The 19,610-nt window shown below is 45.1% G+C and overlaps 1 protein-coding gene and 1 long non-coding RNA gene across 2 annotated transcripts; both read left to right on the top strand.

The window, feature by feature from the left end:
• Nucleotides 1-127: 127 nt before the first annotated feature.
• Nucleotides 128-7,653, top strand: LOC120379975 (maestro heat-like repeat-containing protein family member 2B). Its single transcript, XM_039497487.1, has 8 exons — nucleotides 128-148; nucleotides 1,854-2,000; nucleotides 3,170-3,352; nucleotides 4,416-4,571; nucleotides 5,115-5,201; nucleotides 5,400-5,502; nucleotides 6,596-6,661; nucleotides 7,489-7,653. The coding sequence occupies exons 2-8, from the start codon at nucleotides 1,857-1,859 to the stop codon at nucleotides 7,584-7,586; spliced, it is 837 nt and encodes a 278-aa protein (XP_039353421.1). The 5' UTR covers nucleotides 128-148; nucleotides 1,854-1,856; the 3' UTR covers nucleotides 7,587-7,653.
• Nucleotides 7,654-16,838: 9,185 nt separating this feature from the next.
• LOC120379805 lies at nucleotides 16,839-18,869 on the top strand. Its single transcript, XR_005587599.1, has 2 exons — nucleotides 16,839-17,361; nucleotides 18,764-18,869. It is a non-coding gene; the product is annotated as an uncharacterized LOC120379805 (long non-coding RNA).
• The last annotated feature ends 741 nt before the right edge of the window (nucleotides 18,870-19,610 follow it).

Consider the following 19,610-nt stretch of genomic DNA (forward strand, 5'->3'; position numbering starts at 1 on the left):
GCAATCGACCCCATAAGCGGTTTCTTTTGCCTTCCAGTGTTCTGCTAAGATCTGGACTAGTAACACCTGAGATCATACAGAGCCTCCTCCCCTGGGTGAATTCCCCAATGGAAAACTTCCAGTCACCAGCACAGCTTTCCTTGCCCAGGTAAGACACAGGGCTCCGAAGAGCAGTTTCACCATTAGACAATTGTCTGTTTGCCTTTCTTTTAGGGAGTTGTACAGTTCAGTTCATAGGAGTAACTGTCATTTTAGATAGTAGACTGGGTCCCCCTTTATATGGAAACCTGACAAGGAGCTTCATTCTACCTTTCGGAGTCATTCTCTCTCTGATATTTGTATTGCTGCCATTGCCTATACTAGCTACACAACCACAGGCGCTGGATGAGAGAGATACAGACAGAGTTTGAAGTACTGGACCTCTTCTGCCAAGTCCTAGTGCTGATACTAACCAACAGCTCCTGATTTTGGTTTCGCTCAGCAGATCTTCGGAATGAACCTAGTGTCCTAATACTATAAAACAAGCAACATACAAATACATTCACAACTATCGTAGGTTCTCATGACTGTAGTATCTGAGTACCTCAAAACTCATTAATGTATGTATGTGTCCCCACAACACTCCTGGGAGGTAGGGAAGCACTTTTATTCCTATTTTACAGGCAGGGAGCTGATGCGCAGAAGGGCTAAGAGATTTGCCCAAGGTCACCCAGGAAGTCTTTGAGGGAGCAGGAAATTGAAGCTGGGTCTCCCAAGTCCTAGGCTAGTGTGATAACTGCTGGACCATCCTCCCTTTCTACAGCCCTCCTCTAACATCTGCATCATATTTCCCACTTACGCTAAGTAACTATCTTAGGGGCTCATCTGGTTCTAAGAAAAACAATCGATCTGTGCCTGGGATGGGCTGTTCCTGGGCTTTGAGGCTCCTTACAAGAGGCCTCATGGTCCTACTGCCCCTGCCCCAGGAAAGAGCCACAAATCTGGGGCTGTCTATAGAGGCTTCATGAAAGCAGCCAATCAGAGCCCATCAAGCTCAGCTAAAAGATGCTGCAGAGCCTTAGCAGGTCAGTTCCTGCCAGGAACTGGAGGGGCAAGAAAGGGTGCTGCTCTCTGGCTGCAGAAATTCAGGGGATTGCCAGAGTTTGATTCTGGCAGCATTTGCTTAAGTTGGGTTTGCAGGAAGAGAGTCCTTAAGAACTTGAACCTTGAGGTGAGGGTGAAGCTAAAAGTGGCGGTAGGAAGAAGCAACAATGAACTGAAATCAAGCGGTACCTAGCTACTGTTTACAGGGTCCATGGTTTGGAAGCCAGAGTTATGGGCAGGCCCTGGTTCCCCTACCACTTACAGTGGCATAAGCCCCAGGAAGGGGACAATGCTTACGGAGAGTTGAACAAAGGGCAGAATTTCAAGGACCCAGAGTTGGGGTTGGAGACCCTAGTGAGGGCAATGGGACTGTTCTTGACTAGCCCAGAAGGGGTTTATTTAGCCTTTGGGACTTAGCCAGAGGCCTGAGCCACAGAAGACTCACTGAGGTCGGCTAGCAGGGTGTACCAGGGGTGAGAAAGGACTGTGGTACCAGACCTAGCCACTAAAAGGCTCTCAAAAGGTGAGCGGATCCCTATTATAGTGCCCAAAAGGAAGGCTCCATGTTTTTAAGACATTTCTCATTTGTGTGGAATGATAAAATTACCTGTTATGTGCCAAGTATCAGAGGGTAGCCATATTAGTCTGTATCTACAAGATTGTGGCTGTAGGAGGACTCCTTGTTTTTCGTGTATTCCATGTCTGCTCAAATTCTATTCCCAATCTTAATGATCATATTGGGTCTAATGGACATGTTGATTTTATTTCAGCTAATGAGTGATCCCATGCTCAGGGAGAAGAAGTTGCTTAAGATTGTCTTACGCATCTTGGAAGAAAGGTCACAGGATAGAAACAGCATTGTCCGTCAGATGGTTGTAAGAGGCCTGGGAAATATAGTCGATGGGGCGCCTGTGAAGGTATGAGAGATTACTGAATAGGATGCAACATAAGTAGAGAAACCAAGGAAATAATTGTTCAGAGTTTACAGAGGCTGCACACAATGCACTAGGCCAAATTCTGCTCTCTCCCATACCCTAGTAACCTCTTTGCAGTCAATACAGAGCAAGCTGGATCCTTTGGTAAACTGGGCATAAGCAAACAATGTGCACTTTAATATGACCATATGTAAATGTATACATCTAGGAACAAAAAATGCAGGCCATACTTACAGGATGGGAAACTTTATACCAGGAAGCAATGACGCTGAAAAAACACTTGAGTCATGGCAGATAATCGGTTGAACGTAAGCTCCCAATGCGAAGTTGTGGCCAAATGGGCTGAAATGATCATTGAAGGCATAAACAGAGGAATCTTGAAGAAAAGTAAAGAAGTTATTTTCCCTCTGAATATGGCACTCATGTGTGAGCTGCTGGTATACTGTGTCCAGATCAGGTGTCCACAATTCAAGAAGGATGCTGATAAATTAGAGAGGATTCAGAGAAGAGTCACAAGAATTATCAAAGGATTGGAAAATATACCTTTAGTGATAGACTCAAGGAGCTCAATCTATTTAGCTTTACGAAGAGAAGGTTAAGGAGTGACTTGAGGGCAGTCTATAACTACTCACATGGGGAATACATTTTGATAATGGGTTCTTCACATTAGCAAACAATGGTATAACAAGATTCAATGGGGAAAAAGGAAGCTAGATTAATTCAGACTGGGAATAAGACATTTTTAATGGTAATTTTAATTAACCATTGGAACAATTTACCAAAGGTTGTGGTGGATTTTTGGTCACTAGCAATTTTAAAATCAGGATTGGATGTTTTTCTAAAGAGATACTCTAGTTCAGAGACTATTTCGGAGAAGTTCTATGTTATGCAGGAGGTCAGACCGGATAATCACAATGGTCCCTTTTGGCCTCAGAATCTAAGTAACTAGAAATCTAATAATAGGATTACACAGGTGTATTATGGCACCGAGTTTGGCTCATTGTAGCTAGCACCTGGTCTGAAATATAGCTATAGGTCTCTGGGGGAAGAGAAGGTTGATGAAATTCCCACAGCTTCATAACTGCTAAAGAAAACTTTTATTATGAGTGTGATCAGCGATAAGTGTTCTTTAATGTAATATATTTGTACAGGTGAAAAAGCACAAGAAGTTTCTTCTGGACATACTGATCAAGGCCTTAAATGACACTTCCAGTTCTGAAGTGATTGGCGAGAGCATGAAAGCACTGGCCAAAGTCCTGAAGGAGCTGAAAGAGAAGGACATTGGTTCTTCCTTCAAAGACCTCACCCAACAGATCCAGACCTACTTTGACGATGTATGTGAACAGAACTCTCCAAATCCAGTTCAACCGATCTTGATTAGACTCGATTTACGATGTGTGATGTGGACTCCCTGGGCATTGCTCATGTCAGAGTGCAGAGATTTTAGGCCCCAGGGAAGGGAGGTGTTTTACGGAGGAGGAGAACATTAGGAGGATGGGGATGACATCCCTGCTCCAACAGTCTCACCCTTCTGTTCTTCTTGATTGCCACTGGGAACCTCAAAGGAAGTCTGAATACTAGATTAGGTAGCTAGATAACCATGAATAGGGGGTTACAGAGTGCAATAGAGAGTGTTGTGCCTGCTCTATACCATTTTTATGTGAGAGGGTTGGAATGATAATTCTGTAGTGCAGAGAATTTTGAGATTTTGGGTTTGTTCCTATTTGGGAACCCCTCCCCCAAACTTCAGAACTCCTTGTGAAACAGAATTACTATTCTCAACCTAGCTCTGTTGGAAGCCTTGGCCTGGGGCAGTCTTCACTCAGACTATCCTGGGAACCCAGGAAACTCTGGGAGCTAGAGGTGCCAGGGAGTTGCAAATTTGAAAGCCTGGACTCCCAGGGTCATAGAATCATAGGGTTGGAAGGGACCTTAGAAGGTCATCTAGTTCAACCCCCTGCTCAAAGCAGGACCAACCCCCAGATTTTTACCCCAGTTCCCCAAATGGCCCCCTCAGGGATTGAACTCACAACCCTGAGGTTAGCAGGCCATATGCTCAAGCCACTGAGCTATCCCTCCCCCGAAGCTGGGGTGTGGAAGCCTATGATCCCAGTCAGCCTGCTAGATTGGCTGCCAAGGAGCTGGATGGGTGCACTGGCAAGACACCAGGCAGGTTTCTAAGGACCCCTGCCTGGCTTCGGAGAATTTCATCAAAATTGAACTGTCTCTAAAATATTTTCATGAATCAGCAAATTCGAACAAAGAATTGGTTAATTAAAGTTTTTCCGACTAGCTGTAGTTGGAATCACTCTACTTTAGCGTAGAAGAGACGGCTGTATGAGGTGCGTGATGGGATTGTCCCTTACTTACCAACTTGTGGGGCTTTCTTGGCTGTAGGAGGATGATGCTCTTCGCTCAATGGCCTTTGTCCTATTTGGCATCCTGGCTCAGTTAACAAAGAAAAAATGGAAGGCCTATTTTGCCAAGCAGGTTCGAAAGAGCTGGGTCACACTTCTGCTGCATCTGCAAGACCCAATCCCCAAGGTATCAATGGTAAGACCAACAGTAACTTATTTACTAAGCCAAAGGAATCTTCCTCCCAATGCCAGGGGAGCACTGCTATTCCTGCTTGTTGTGGAGGCCCAAATTCTCCCCTCAGTTCATTGCCCTCCTGCTGAGTCAGTTCCAGCCAGGTTGGTCCATGGCTGCTTCACCAGAATCCAGGATAGGTCATGGGTCTGACCCTACAGGTCTCTGTTCCTGTCTGTCTCTGCACCCCAGGCCCCTGCCTCCCAGAACAGAGGAGAGACCACAGCTGTGCCTGGTGAAGCAGCTTTCATCGGTATATCTGTTCCCAAAGACATTGATGCTACCTCCAGGTTTCAGTGGAACCTCTCCTCTCCCCTCTATTCCTGCATGTTTCTGCCAATTACATCCAGATGAATCCCTTTTTGTCCTGGAATAGATGAGCAGTCACACAGATGATTTCCCTTTGATTGAACATAGCACTCGGTAGGGAACAATTCAATGGTGTGACGCTCTTTTCAGGAATGCAGAGCTACATTTCACCTCTGTTTCCCATTTTTGGGACTGAAGAGACTCCAAAATGTGATCAATAAGCACCTTGGTGGCACAGATGAGCTGAAGCCTGAAGAGCTCCAGGTGGACATTTGCAGACACCTTGTGAGTGAGCTGTTGAACCGTATGAGATTATTGACTGGAGGGTGATGGGAAATGTAAATCTGCGCAGATTCCCATTTTCCCACTTCTACCCAGCCACCTGTTCTTTCCCTTATTTACCTGTGGTTCATAAAAGCATGTGCTGGCAGTCAAAGGGCACTTCTAGCCAGAGAGAGCTCATGTGTCCCTGATTTCCTCTAGGCCAAAGAGAATGCAGAGCTGCTGGAGAACTTGTACAGCACCACCATCACATACTTCAGTTGCAGCTGGGAAGAGATCCGGGCAGTTGCCGCCAACTTAGCTGGTGAGAGATGATGCCCAGTGTCCTTTTGATATTCCCATTGAGGGAGTCAGAAAAAATTCCCACTGTGCAGCACTGAGCTGCCATTAATCTCTCTGTGCCTCAGCTTCCCAGCCATAGATGGAGATGTTAATGTCCCTACCTCTCCAGGATGGTGGTCGGAGGAATTCATTAGTTGCTATAAAGGGCTTCGGGATTGTTGCAGGGAAGCACGGTGCAATCATTCGCAGCAGCGGCTGGGACACCGTCACGTAGGGCATGGTGACACTTTGAGCTGGGGTATATTTTCCAGCTTGATGAGACACACCCGCACTAGCCCTGTGTGCTAAAAATAGAGAGTAGCTGCGATGGCAGGAGCAGCAGGAGGTTTAACCACCCCAAGTATGATCCCATCCAAACCCCAAAGTCCATTCTCACAGTGGCTGTTCCTCCCACTGCTTGTGCTGCCTTAGCTACATGCTAATGCCAGCACTGTCGGAGCTAGTGTGGGCCCGTCCCATTGAACTGGGAGTGATACCCCTAGCTCAAAGTGCAGACCTACCCAGTGCTGTTCAGTGCTCCTCACTGTGACTTCATCACTGGGAGGCAAGCAGCCCACCTCCCCATGGCGCCTGCTGTTTCACCTTCCTGGCCACAGCACCTTGTCAAGGAAGCATTAGGGTCCTCCTCTTTGACCCAGTGCCCTCTTCTCCCTAGCACACCCATGTGAGACAGGCAGGCATTGTGGCTCACCTATCAGTCACCTTGTGAGATCCTGCTTAGAACTCACGTATTCCTGGTCTCAGTCCTTTGCTCAGACCACTAGACCAAGACACTATCTTAGTATGTCTCCAATAACTGACTGCAGTGGCAAGAGGAGCACAGACTGTTTCAAGCAAATGGGTTTTATGTAAACATTCTTTTAAAAAATGTCTCTCTCATTCTCTTCAGTGTGGACTCTAAACTGCTCTAGCATCCTCTTGCCCACAGCTCACCCTTAGGCCCACAGTAGGAGACCCCAAAGACCTGTCTAGGGGCTGCTAATATCACTTTGCACTCAACAAGGGAAGGTGGTGGTGGTGGTGGTGTTGTTGTTGATTTGACATTGTGTATTTAGGCATCATCCTGGAACACACAGACACTCAGCGTATGAAATGGCTGGACCTGAAACATCTGCTGATGTGTAAGTGATAAATACAGCTGAAGTCCTGCTCATTAGTGAGTTGTTAAAAAGGAATTTAGCTGACAAGCAGCAGTAACCGATACCACTGGTGCAAAGTGCATCAGCCACACATCAAAGGACAAATTCACTCTTGCCCCGTAGAAAGTCAACCTTAATTTCCCCTGAAGGAGGAAGCTGCAGAAGGTGTGATATGAGTCAGTGCATCTCCTGGTTGTCCTGGCAATGCCCCCTCCCCAGCCAGTGCTATCCACACTTTGGGCTTTATTGGCTCTCTGTGGACTCCCCAAGTGAAAAGTAGCCACTTTCTGCTACCCCAAATTTCCCACCAGCAATTTTCCTTCCAGTAGGTGCCCTCTATCATGTGCAAACCAGCTTGGACCTGGCCTGTGTTAAATTCCAGGTTTAGTTGAGCTCAGGCAGTGGCTCCTGAATAGAGCTGGAAAATAACTGAAAAGTGGAAGCTATTGAAACAATGGACCTTCTTCCATTTGCAGCAGAGTGGATGACTTTCTGGTAGAGTCAGGGTCTCCCCACAGTTGGGAGCATGGAAGGGACCCAATGGGGGACCCTAAAGCTTTGTTTGTATTGGAGAGCTGCTGTAGTGTGGTATTCAGAAGTAATAAGTCTCGAGCTAGTTCAGGCACAGGTGACTATATGAAAAGTGCGGCCTATTCATCTCTCATGTATTTTCCACCCCAAAAGAAGGACTGAGCCCAGTTTCACATTTTCCATGGGATCATTCTGCTCAGGTACTTCAAGGTTCTGTGATCACGCTTAGCTGTGATTTGACAGTCTGTTCACTAACGTGATGCCCTCTGTAATTTCAGCTCTCCAGGTCCTAGAGAAAGACCCAAGTCCCACTGTCCAGCTGGTGGCAACTGAAATCCTAAGTGACATCTATTCTGGTGGAGTGCTTGAGGAATGAAGCAGAACGAAGACAAACAGAACAAGGCGCTCCAGTGGTATAAGGGCCCTACCATCAATCAAATGTTAACCCCGCCAGCAAGATGTGTCATGTGACCCCTCTAAGAACTCCTCCCACTTTCCTCTACCAATCAGGATGGGTTTCGCCCCAATAGGAATGCCCCGAGAGAAGACTTGACCAATCAGGGGGAGTTCCGGGGCAGGTGACCTGTCTTTTGTGTGACCCCTCTAAGAACTCCTCCTGCCGCCATCTACCGATCAGGGTGGGTTTCAGCCACTGGGGATCACTCCAAGAGGAGATTTGTCCAACTGGGGGGAATTCTGGGGTGGGGTGACCCATCCGGAAGTGCTTCATGTGACCCTTCTAGGAACTCTTCTCACCACCCTTTACCAATTGCGATGGGTTTCAGCTGCAGAGGACTGCCCCAAGAGGAGAGTTGACCAAAACAGGGTAGGTTCTCGGAGGGGTGAACCTCCCAGAAGAGGGTCGTGTGACCCCTCTAAGAACTCCTTCCAATGCCCTCTGCCAATCAGAGTGCAGCACATCACCTCATAAGTCCCAGCGCTGGGCAGAGGAGGCCATCTCTTACCAAGAAGATGTGTTTTATGAATTGTGGAAAGGCTGAGAGGAGACATGGACTCCTTTACCACCCCCCAGAGAACTTCAGACTTTGTTTTAGCCCCGAGGACCTTTGGGCTTGTATGGATAAAGCGCTATAGCAGTTACAGTTCCGAGGAGGGCCCTTTGACTCGACCATTAATAGATACCTCGGGACCCAACCCCAAACCCTTGTGAAGAACCCTGATGAGTGTGATGACCCCCCCCCAAAGTTGGAAGATGATCATGGCTTGGGGGAGTCACTGGTGGACAAGGTGAACGGGAAAGACGTTGCTCAGGTAAATGAATGATTAAGAAGCGATGGTCAATCATGGGGGTATAATGGGGTTAGGAATCGACTTGGTATTTCATAAATCTAAGAACAAGCAGGGGGTTGCTTACACTGTTTTTTGTCTGAAAATCTCTCAACAGCTTGACGATGCCTTTCAAGAGGCCTTTGAGAACTTACACATCGGTAGCCCTGTCATGCATCAGCTGTTTTTGCTCCTGTCTGAGATGCAGCTCTCGAGGAAAATCCAGAAAAGAACAAAATAGAAGAATGAACCAGCTCAGAATCCTTCGTTTTAGGGGTCATGGCGTCCATTTTTACAGGTGGCTGTCGAAGGTTGTGTTAAACCAGGCAATTAATTAAACTTATTTAAATGTGTCCCTATGACTGTATCCCCCTCCATATTTGTGTTAGTAAAAGACGGTACCAAGAACAGTCCTGTCTCCACAGACAGCTCTGTTAATGAAAATATATTACATCCCCAGGGAAGTTGGGAGCTTTGGTGGGGGAATCCTCTTTTTCGAGTGGCCAAAAGCATAATAAAACTTGAAATAGAAGACAGGTAACAGCTTGGCTTTCAGATCGGATGCTTTCACTTTACACAAACTGGTTCAAATACGTTTTAAAAGAAACAGGAGCCTTTGAAAAAGGTTATGAACAGACGTTTACTGATGAGCTATTTATAGTGGATGAAGCCTTAACCAGGAGCCAGAGACCTGTATACTGATTAAAAGATTACGAGGGTGAGACAGTTACTGGATCTTTTACCCTGAAGAATTACAAAAGTAAACCCCAAACAAGACAGGATTTACAGGATTGAAAAAGTTCTAGCGGATAAAGGAAAAGGGAGAAAAAAGCAGCTACTGGTGAAATGGTTCGGGGGAGCGATAAGTTTAACAGCTGGGTGGAAGCTTCTCAACTCTGTGACATTTAGACATGAACAAAACAAACAAACAAACAAAAAGATTGCTCCTGCAAAGACAGAGAGAGAGAAAAATGAGCGACAGCAGGTTTTACATTACTTTGCCCAGCAATGCCAGCACTGCAGTTTTTCCTCAGAACACCAGCTTGAACTTTACAATACTGCTAATTAAGCCCTAGGATCTCCGGAGTGCCTGGGAGGTAGGTTTGTGGAAATACAATACCCGCACAGCCAGAACACTATCAACGAAGACACCCCTTTTGAAATCACCTTTGGAGATATGGCATGGAGTTTTATCCTACGACAAGGTTATTACTCATCCATACACGAATTATTGGATCATATGAACAGTACTGTGGCTCGTCATCCCACACCGCCTGAGGTGGTCATGAACTACGACCCTAGGGGTAGAAAAGTTAGTCTTAAATCCGCCGATTTTACTTGTATGATTTCTATCAGCGGGGAGCTAGCTAACATTCTAGGTTTGGGCCTGAAGCACAGCATCCAAAAATTCCCCTTCTCAGCAGACATCACAGGGCTTTTAATTTCTTGTGTCTGTTCACAGATATTGTAGAACACGAATTTGTGGGGGACTTTTCTGTTCCCCTGTTACGCTGTGTCCCTGTCCAAGGAAGGAACAACAAGTTTGTCACCATCACCTACGATAAACCTCATTACGTTCCTGTCAGAAAACACCACATCGATACCATTACCATTGAAATAAAGACAGATCAGAACAAACACGTCTTATTTTGTGTTGGTGAGGTGATCATCAAGGTGCACCTGTTTCCCTGGAAAGAGCGAGGTTTCTAAAAAGCAAAACATTATGGTGAGCCTAAAAAACTACAGCGACCCCACCATCTACAGGAACTATTACAAAGCCAAGTGGGATATGCCCTTCCTGGATGTACGGGGCTGGCGTGGGTGGAATATTCCGTAACCAAGCCTCTGCAACCAGACTTCGAGGCAGAACACTGCGTGAGAGAATACATGAATCTGGTACAGACAGCTGGTAAACACGTGAAAGATCGTTGTCTGTTAATCAACCGTGAGGAGTTTGCATGGGGTTACACCTTGTTTGCCTTGTTTCCTCCCGACCAGGAATGCGCCAATCACTGTTCCCTGTTTAAAACCGGGAACCTGAGAGCAGAAATACATTTTGGGATGGCTCTAACCGTCACCATCAATATGATCGTGTATGGGGTTTTTGACAACGTCATAGAGATAAATCAGAGGAGAAATGTTCTGCTTGACTATATGTGAACATGGACACCGTGCAGCTTTCACGTGTCTCATCAACGACCCCTTACACAAAAAAGAATTCCCTTATGATTGGCTCCCTGGCAGCAAGCTGTCTCAGAGACCCTTAGGTTTGGTGGTCAATATGCATCCACATAACCAACCTGGTGAACACTGGCTCACCTTGTATCTGGCGAAGTGTAACCATGGAGAGTTTTTTGACTCATATGGGCACCCCCCCCCCCGAATAGCGTGTTGTTTCCTAAAAGCATTATGAAATTTTTAAACAAAAATGCCACACACAATGTGTTCCACAATAGACAATTACAAGACCCCAGTCTGTCGCCTGCAGCTATCACTGCGTGTTTTTCTTACATCATCGTAGCAAGGGTTTAATCTTTTGACTTAGTGCAAAACGACCGGATGGTGATGAATTTTGTAAAAACTAAATTTAAATTTTTGGGCATATCTAGGCTTGCTTAAAACATGTTTCAACAAGCCCAGACATGTGTATCTTGAAATGATTTTTATAGCCATGTTATCCAATACTCTCAGGCATAACAGACAATGTTCGTTTGGCATTCTCCAACACATTTTTTATAAAGTAACTTTTCCCACAGTTGCTAGGCCCCGCAAGAATTGCAGAAAAGGGGTGTTTCCACCTCGGATCCATTTTTAAAGCCATAGGGCACGGTTTTAAACCCTTCTCCTAGGACCTTCTTGGTGGAAATGACTTCTCTTAAGGGTTTTTGTCTTTATTTGCCACTGATTTTTGTTCCTTATGATAGAGGGCTGCTGCACCTCTATCTTTTTGGACGTGTTTTCTCACAGTCCCGTGCAATAGTCCAGAACTAGATCTTTCAAACTGTCCAAGTTGATCTTTTCACAATTTGCTACGTTCAGGGTAATACCTTTGACTTTCATGCAGGCCTTTCTTTCCGGCAGCTTATACCTGTATGTTTTCGGGCCTGCTGACACAAACTTGGTGATGTGTTGATCTGGCGGGATCTTGCCTAAATAATCCCGCAGAGGAGGATTCCAGTCACCCTCCCTTTTCACAAATTTCACCAAGTCAGTGTCATGGTACAGGCACCGCTCTTGCAACCTGTCTAGCAGGTTGTTTAGTTCTATGTGGGCATAAGTAGTGGTGAAACAGGCTATGAAAACACTGGTATTTCCAGAGAAAGAGTACTGGTCTTTTGGGTCTTTCCAAGACACTCATGCTGTTTCACCGTCGATAATCTTGCAGGATGAAACCTTATAGTTGGGGGAAAACAGGTACTGAAAGAGTTTGTCAGGGTCTGTCACACTGCTGGTATTGGGTTGGTTTGTGGAGCAGATGCTGCTATTATTATTATTATTATTATTATAAATCACATGAAACTGTCTTGTAAACTTAAAAATAAAATATTCATTAGGGTATTTTTCTACTTAAAAAGTCATAGCTTTAAAACAAAATAATCCACTTCAGGCTGTATAACAAACAGGAGTTTTGAGTTTGTTTCTACCATTGTAAAACAACAAACAACAAACCCACAAACTTTTTTAAATACACCTCATTTTGCAAAATAAAAACCAAACTGCTTTTAAAATCAACTTTTAAAATCCAGTTTAAAACACATTTTGCACACTAAAAAATGTCTTTTAAACTGTTAGTTTAAACTGTTAGTTTGAAACACACCATTACCATCAGTTTGCAGCCATATAGTTAAAAAAAATAACCCCACCTATGTTTTACAGAGAGAGAGTTTAAAATACAGTTTGCAACAAAATAGTTTTCAATAAACCTACACACATTTAAAAGCCAATTGCAGAAAGTTACCTTCTACTACAGGATAAAGTGTTGCAGGCACATGCTTGTTCTGTCCCCCTCAATGTGTGTTTGGGCCTTTGGATTAAAGAACAAGCAAAAACTGTTAGTTAGTATTAGCCCCAAATCCCTATACAACCTGTGTAGTACCTGAAGTTATTAAGCAAAACTACAGTTAAAATGTTTTTTACCTTGGCCTGGTGATGAAATGCAATTTAAAGTTACTAGTTCCATGCTAAACAGATCACACTGCAATAAACATAGGCACCATTTGTCATAAACAGTTAGTTAAGGGTTAAGGTTTTGTTTTCGACCTGTAAAGGGTTAACAAGCAGTACCTGTGGACACCTGACCAGAGGACCAATCAGGGACAAGATACTTTCAAATCCCTGTGGAGGGAAGTTTTTTTTTCCTGTTCTTTGTTTTTTTGGAGAGTCTCTCTTGGGAGTTGAGGGAGTCAGACATCTTAATCAAGTCCTCCCAGGTTTCTGCAATAAATTCTTCTATTCAAGCTAGTGAGTATTAGCAAGGAACTAGTATTCTTATACTTTTATTTCTGTATTTGCAATTCTGTGTTTTGCTATAGAATTTCTTTAATTCTGTACTGTTATTGCTTTTGCTGAGAAAGAAATGAGGGGGAATTCTCTCCAGAGATTGATAAGTTTAGACCCTGTGTATTGTTCCATCTTGGTTACAGAGACAGTTACTTTCTTTTTAGTCTTTAATAAATTCTTTTCTTTGGACTTGGTTAATTCCTTCTCTTGTGGAGATTCAAGGGAGGGGGGGGGAAGAGTGAGTTCCTCCTGAGGTTGATTCACAGAATTGAATCGGTGTGAATCTCTCCAGAGTGGCTAGGAGAGAGGGAGGGGGGAAGTGGGCTGCTTCCCTGTGTGTAGAGATTCAGGGAGATTGAATCTGTGTTCCCCAGGGGAAGTTTGGGGAAGGACTGTGTCCCAATACACGTACCTTATTGGGTGGTGGCAGCTTTTACCAGATCTAAACTAGGATTTTAGTTTAGGAAAGTCCATGCAGGTCCCCATATTGGAACCCAACAGCTCCAAGTGGGGGTGAGACCTATGACACCATTATTTACTAAGACAGCATGGCCAACGAGTGATATTATATAATATATATTTTCAGAGTTTAAAACATGAGCATACCTCCTCTTGCAGCCTAGCAGCCATTCAAGAGTTTCTGTTGGAAAAAAAGTCTCCAAAATACTTGAGGTTTTCATACCATCCTAACCCTTTGTTTCAAAGGGACTTCAAAATAGTAGCTAGCAGGTTGATTTGATCGTTACAGCTCTGAAATACTAGAGACTTAAGGACTTTAGGCCCCTTCCTAACATTCCCTTCTGTGAGCTGGGGTGGGGGAATTAAGCTGGCTGCACAACTGAGCTGCTTTTGGCTCCATTTTTTATTTTAGTTAAAATCCATTTTTCTGTAGGGCCTTCTTACAGTATTAAACAGTAGATCCCCAATCCTTAATGTAACTGTCCCATTCCCAAGTGGGGACTTTTGGCAGATATCAATACATCTCTTTGGGGCTTGTTTTTTTAAACATGTTTCTTTCATGCATAAAGTTTGGGGTGGGGGTTGAAATAAAATGGTTGCATCACAGCCATAATAAGCCCCCCAGAGCTTTTAAATGTTTGTTTGTCTTTAGAGCAAATGCTTGTTCTAAAGCATGGTGCAGGTTTGTGACCCCTTGAAACATTTCAGTTTTGGATTAGACCCTTGTGGGAGGGGTGGGGGCGGGGTTGTTTGTTGTAAATATATTAATGTAAACTTTTAATGGCTTTGAATTGCTAGAAAGAGTGACCCATAGCATTCAAACAACTCCCGGGTCATATTTAAACTGTCCAATAGAGTTCTGCCAACTCCTGGATCCTTTATACTGTCCAATAGCACTCTATCAACTCCAGGGGTTATAATTAAACTGTCCAATAGCATCTGCGAATTCCTGAGGTTTTATTTCATTTCATATTAATCAGAACTCACCCACCCACTTCCCTTACTGTCGGTGCACACCAATCAAATTTATCCCTATGGCAACAAGGATAAGTAATCACAGTTACCTTCACTATTCAGTGGGGTGTGGTTAAAACCATTCAGTTCAACAGGATGAGTCAATTCTATTGTACTCAAACACATGTCTGAACCATCTCTGTTTGTTTTACTGTTGTAAGCAGAGTCAGGATGAGATCTACCCTGACATTTAGTGGTGAGTTGTGCAAAAGAACATCGGGGTTGATCTTGTTTGCACAGGCACACCCACCCCGCCTAGCATGAGCCCACAGTAGCCCAAATGGTCACTTTGGCTGCTGTGAGATCCCCAGTTTCTCTGTTATTGAGGCAGGAAGAATAAAGTGTTGTTATCCTGATTATGTGAATCAAGGACAGTGGAACTGTACTTGGCCTTTTATGACGGAGGGACTCACCATCAACTAAGTAGCACTCGCTAGGCAAGGGACATGGGTTCCAAAACTCAGCAAATTGAGAGAGGCTGGGGACAGGTATTTGTACCTGGTGAGCCCTAGACACTAATTCTATCTCTTCTTCCTGTCTCCACTGTGAAATGTTAGTGCTAATTTTGATTCCATGAAGTCTGATTACAGACTACAAAGCTGAATTCACTTTGGGCTAATGGTGAACCAGCACTGAGTCCTCCCTACTAAACACAGTAAGTGGTGATTTTAGGTTGTAGTAGGGGAGCCTCAGTGCCCCATTGGCTGAGGGCTTGAGCCAGTTTTGCATTGTGTTATTGGAATGGAGTTCCTAGCAAGTGAACGCAGCTCTTGTTGCTGCCAACTCTGATGGCAGAATGGTTACACTGTAAACACATTTTTAGGATTTTTCTCCTCCCACAACATACATTTCAGCTTTTTCCTGTAAATGGGTCTTTTTTACACAAAAAACACAAAAGTTAGATTCTCACAAACCATTTTTTTTTAATTTAAAAGACATACAGCTTCTTGAAAACAAACCAAGAGGCTCCATTAAAACTTTTAGCTCACTTAAGGGCCAGAGACCTTCTAACAGAAATGCATATAGTCACAAAGCCCTTTTCAATAGATGTTTTTTAATTTACATATTTATATGTACAAATTTACATATAAAGTTAAAGTCCAAATCACACAGTCATGGTGCCATTGGGCTGGGGCATCTATGACATAGCCCTCACAATCATCAAAAAGCTTTTCCCTAAGGCCTGGTCTACACTAGGGGGTTAGGGGTTGAACTAAGGTACGCAACTATTCGCGTAGCTGAAGTCGAACTACCTTAGTTCGAACTACTTACCCGTCCTGACGGCGCGGGATCAAAGTCCGCGGCTCCCCTGTCGACTCTGCCACCGCCGTTCATGGTGGTTGAGTTCGAGTTGATGGGGCGTGTTCGGAGTTCCATATATCGCGTCTAGATGAGACGTGATATATCGAACTCCGAGAAGTCAATTGCTACTCGCCAAATCTGGCGGGTAGTATGGACGTACCCTAAGACAGTTATTAAGAACAGCATAAATAGCAATGCATACAATAGTCCACATAAATTTTTACGCTCACAATGTGGCACTGGCTCAGCAAGTTCCATGCCAAACCTTCTCCTAAACTCCTTATAACCTTCATCCTTGAAGTCCTTTTCAACAATTTTTGCGGTGTTCAGCAAAAATAAGGCAGGCCCGGTTCATCTTTGCTGCTTGATGCAACGTTGTCCAGGGCCTCCAAGGCCTCTACAAAGACATCATCGAGCTGTCTCAGACAAGAAACAAGTGTAAGTTCTCACTGCTTGTTTTTTAGATTTACACCAGGTTCCTAACCTCATTACACCTCATCATCAACTGTCACTTCTTAATCATTCATTTACCTGAGCGACGTCTTTTCCGTTCAGCTTGTCCGCAGGTAACTCCCCCAAGCAATGATCGTCTTCCTCCTCCAGGGTGGTGGACAACGAGAGGCCACCATGCTCATTGGTGTGTCTCATGAATGGTTGGGCTTTGGGTTCAGGTTCTGGCGTATCCATCAATGGCTGGGCCAAAGGAATCCCCTCGGCTGTTCCCTCATCCTCTTCAGAACTGTTGCTGCTGTAGCACTTTCTCCACACAAGTCCAAAGGTCCGCAGGGCTAAAACAAAGTCTGAAGTTCTCAGCGGGGTGGTAAAGGAGTCCACGTTTCCTCTCAGCCTTTCCACAATTTCTGAAACATGTCTTCTTGGTAAGAGATTGCCTCCTCTGTCCAGCTTTGGGACTTGTGGGGTGATGGTGCTGCACTCTGATTAGCAGAGGGCATTGGGAGGAGTTCTTAGAGGGGTCACACAACCCTCTTCTGGGTGGTCACCCCATCCCAGAACCTGCTCTGTTTTGGTCAAATCTCCTTTCGGGGCAGTCCTCTGCAGCCGAAACCCATCGCGACTGGTAGAGGGTGGTGGGAGGAGTTCCTAGAGGGGTCACACGAACCACTTCTGGATGGTCACCCAGCCCCAGAATTCCCCTCAATTGGTCTAATCTCCTCTCAGGGTGGTCTCTAGTGGCTGAAGCCCCTCCCGATTGGTAGAAGGCAGTGAGAGGAGTTCTTAGAGGGGTCACACAAACCCCGGAACTCCCCCTGGCTGGTTAAATCTTCTCTCAGGGCGTTCCTATCGGGGCAAAACCTATCCTGATTGGTATAGTGGAAGGAGTTCTTAGAGGGGTCACATGACACACCTTGCTTCCGGTCATGTGTCTGCCTTGCCCCCAGAAGTAATACCCCCATGGGGTGGGGCTTCTGATGACCGGTGGGCAGGGCTTATTGGGTCAAGGGATGGGGTTAAGTTTTGATTGACAGTAGGGCCCTTATACTCCTCGCTCCCGCTACCCAAAATTGGAACACGACAGAGGCAACTATACTACTGGGCAGTATTCGCCGTTGTCCTACTGCTCAGATGCTGTAAGTGAGAGAAGGATCAGGCCCTGTAAAGTAGCCTGGGTTGATTTTTATTACTCAAGCATTTTTATTACACATCAGGACATCTAGTCATTCTGATGGACATGCAGCCTCTGGACAAGCTCGGTGAGAAGCATGTACATTATACTGCTTGCTCAGGGGTCATTACTATAGTAACAGCCAAGTACTGGCCCAGATCCACAAATACAGCTGAGCTCTAGGCTCTGGGTTGTTCTAAATTATGCTGTCTTGTAACAGCCATTGCTGCACTGGAGATAGCTGTAGCACAACGCACACTGTGTGTGCCAGCTTCTGTTCCCAGCTCACCCCCCATATACTTGGGTGGGAAGCTAGGAGTTGGTGACATACAGCCAGCTACACTGACTGTACACTCTATATGCTGGTTCTCTGGGTGTTAGGGATTTGCACATGCTGGGGAATTCCTAGCTGCCTCTTAGGGCAGCTTTATGGCTACTTTGCCCTGCTCCACTGCAACATAGGGCAGCAAAAGGGTGACTTTACAACTAACCCCACCCCTATTGATGCACCTACCCGTGGTTGTTAGGAGTCTGAGTTCAGGTATCCGGGTTTGGAAAACCCACTCACCTGGCATAAAGTTGTCTGATGGCAACAAAGGCCAAATATGCCTTTAAACATCAGTCCCCTTGTTTTTCAAATATCTATTTGAAACACCATAAAGCTGATAGAGATTTAAGTGCCTAATCAGCACCTCTGCAGGTGGCTATAATGAGTATTTAGGCTTCTACCTGCAGATTTTAGTGCTTAACTTTAGTCACCCAAGGCCTTTGTATTTGTCTTGCCCAAGCCTATGAGTTGCTGAGTGTTCTCAAACTCCCACTGATGTTATTGGGAGATAAGGATGCTCTGCCCTTCAGAGAAGGGGCTCAGCAGATATAACTCATCCTCCAAAGTTAGCTACTATGATCCTTCACCTCCTATCAAAAGGTCACTCAATGGTCAGGTTTCTAGTCTCCATCACCACCTCATTCTCCAGTTTACTGTCCCCTTGGGTGCAGGGCTTGTGAGGATTCACCAGGCAGCAGTTTGCAGAGGAGGGCGAAAGGCAGAGGGAGTCTGGGGTGTTATTGCTTATAGTTCTCAGTGGGGAGACAATGTTCCTGTAACAGTTGAATATTGGAAGGAAACCAATAGAGACCCCTGTTGAATTGACACTTCTGCTAATTCAAAAGTGACTCTATTAAGTAATATGGGTTCCCCTAATCTTGTAGTGTTTCCTGTTTTGGTGATTGTTTTCTATACCGTATCCAGCAGCTTATTCCCAGTCCATGTTCTCGTATTGTTATTCCCTAGTATTCTGCACTCTGTTTATGTGTATTAAGGGGCACTGGACAAATACTGATGACTCTTCACATTTCTTTTTCAGGTGCTGGCCATGTATCTCACAAACAAGGTCGTTTGTAAATAACCCAGCTGCAGATTTTGTATATATTGTGTACATATTTCCTACTAAACTGTTTGAAGTATCTGTTTCAATTGCTCAGAGGCCTGATTTTGTCTTTCAGAGAAATTGGGGCTTCCTCAATGTCCACTGTAACCACGATGCGGGGGCTTCCTCCTTACCCTTTCTCCATGGAGCTGGACGAAGACCTCAGCTCAGCACCTCTCTAGGGTCTCTTACCACTCTTCCGCAGTCCCCACAAAGCTAGATCTAATCCCTGTAGTTAGTGACCTGGGGTCTGGTTCTTAATCATATTCTCATCTTTGTTTTTCTGGGCATTCAGTGTTGCTGATGAATTCTGGGTTGTAAGTGGGATGGACTGTGTTCTGGCGAGTTATCCTCCCTCCTGTCTAGCCTGTTTCTGGGTCAGAAGGCTATCTGTGAACAGCGTCTGTTTACTTACAGCCTTAGGCTCAGTGCCTGTAATAGTGTGTGAGGAAGGCATCTCTGCTTTTCTAAGCCAAGTCCCTGTTTGTGTACTGCAAGACTTTAGCGGAGAGGAACCATTGGATTCCCTAACTTCCCCCACTGCACTACAAGGGAACGACTGTCATTGGGTATCTCTGACAGGGTATGTCCTGCTGTGCTCACTGGTCTTGTGGTGTCTCCATATCGTGGACCAGCTCATTTTGTTAATAATTCACATTGGACTAGAGCTGGGTGAAGGCTGATGGGGCAGTTCACTGAGGGCTCACCAGTTCAACTCCACAATTCAGAGAGGCCTAGAAATGTAGGGCTGGAAGGGTCCTAGAACTATCATCCCATCCAGCAC

The sequence above is a fragment of the Mauremys reevesii genome, linkage group 13 (genome assembly GCF_016161935.1).
Source record: "Mauremys reevesii isolate NIE-2019 linkage group 13, ASM1616193v1, whole genome shotgun sequence".
NCBI classification, from domain to species: Eukaryota; Metazoa; Chordata; order Testudines; family Geoemydidae; genus Mauremys; species Mauremys reevesii.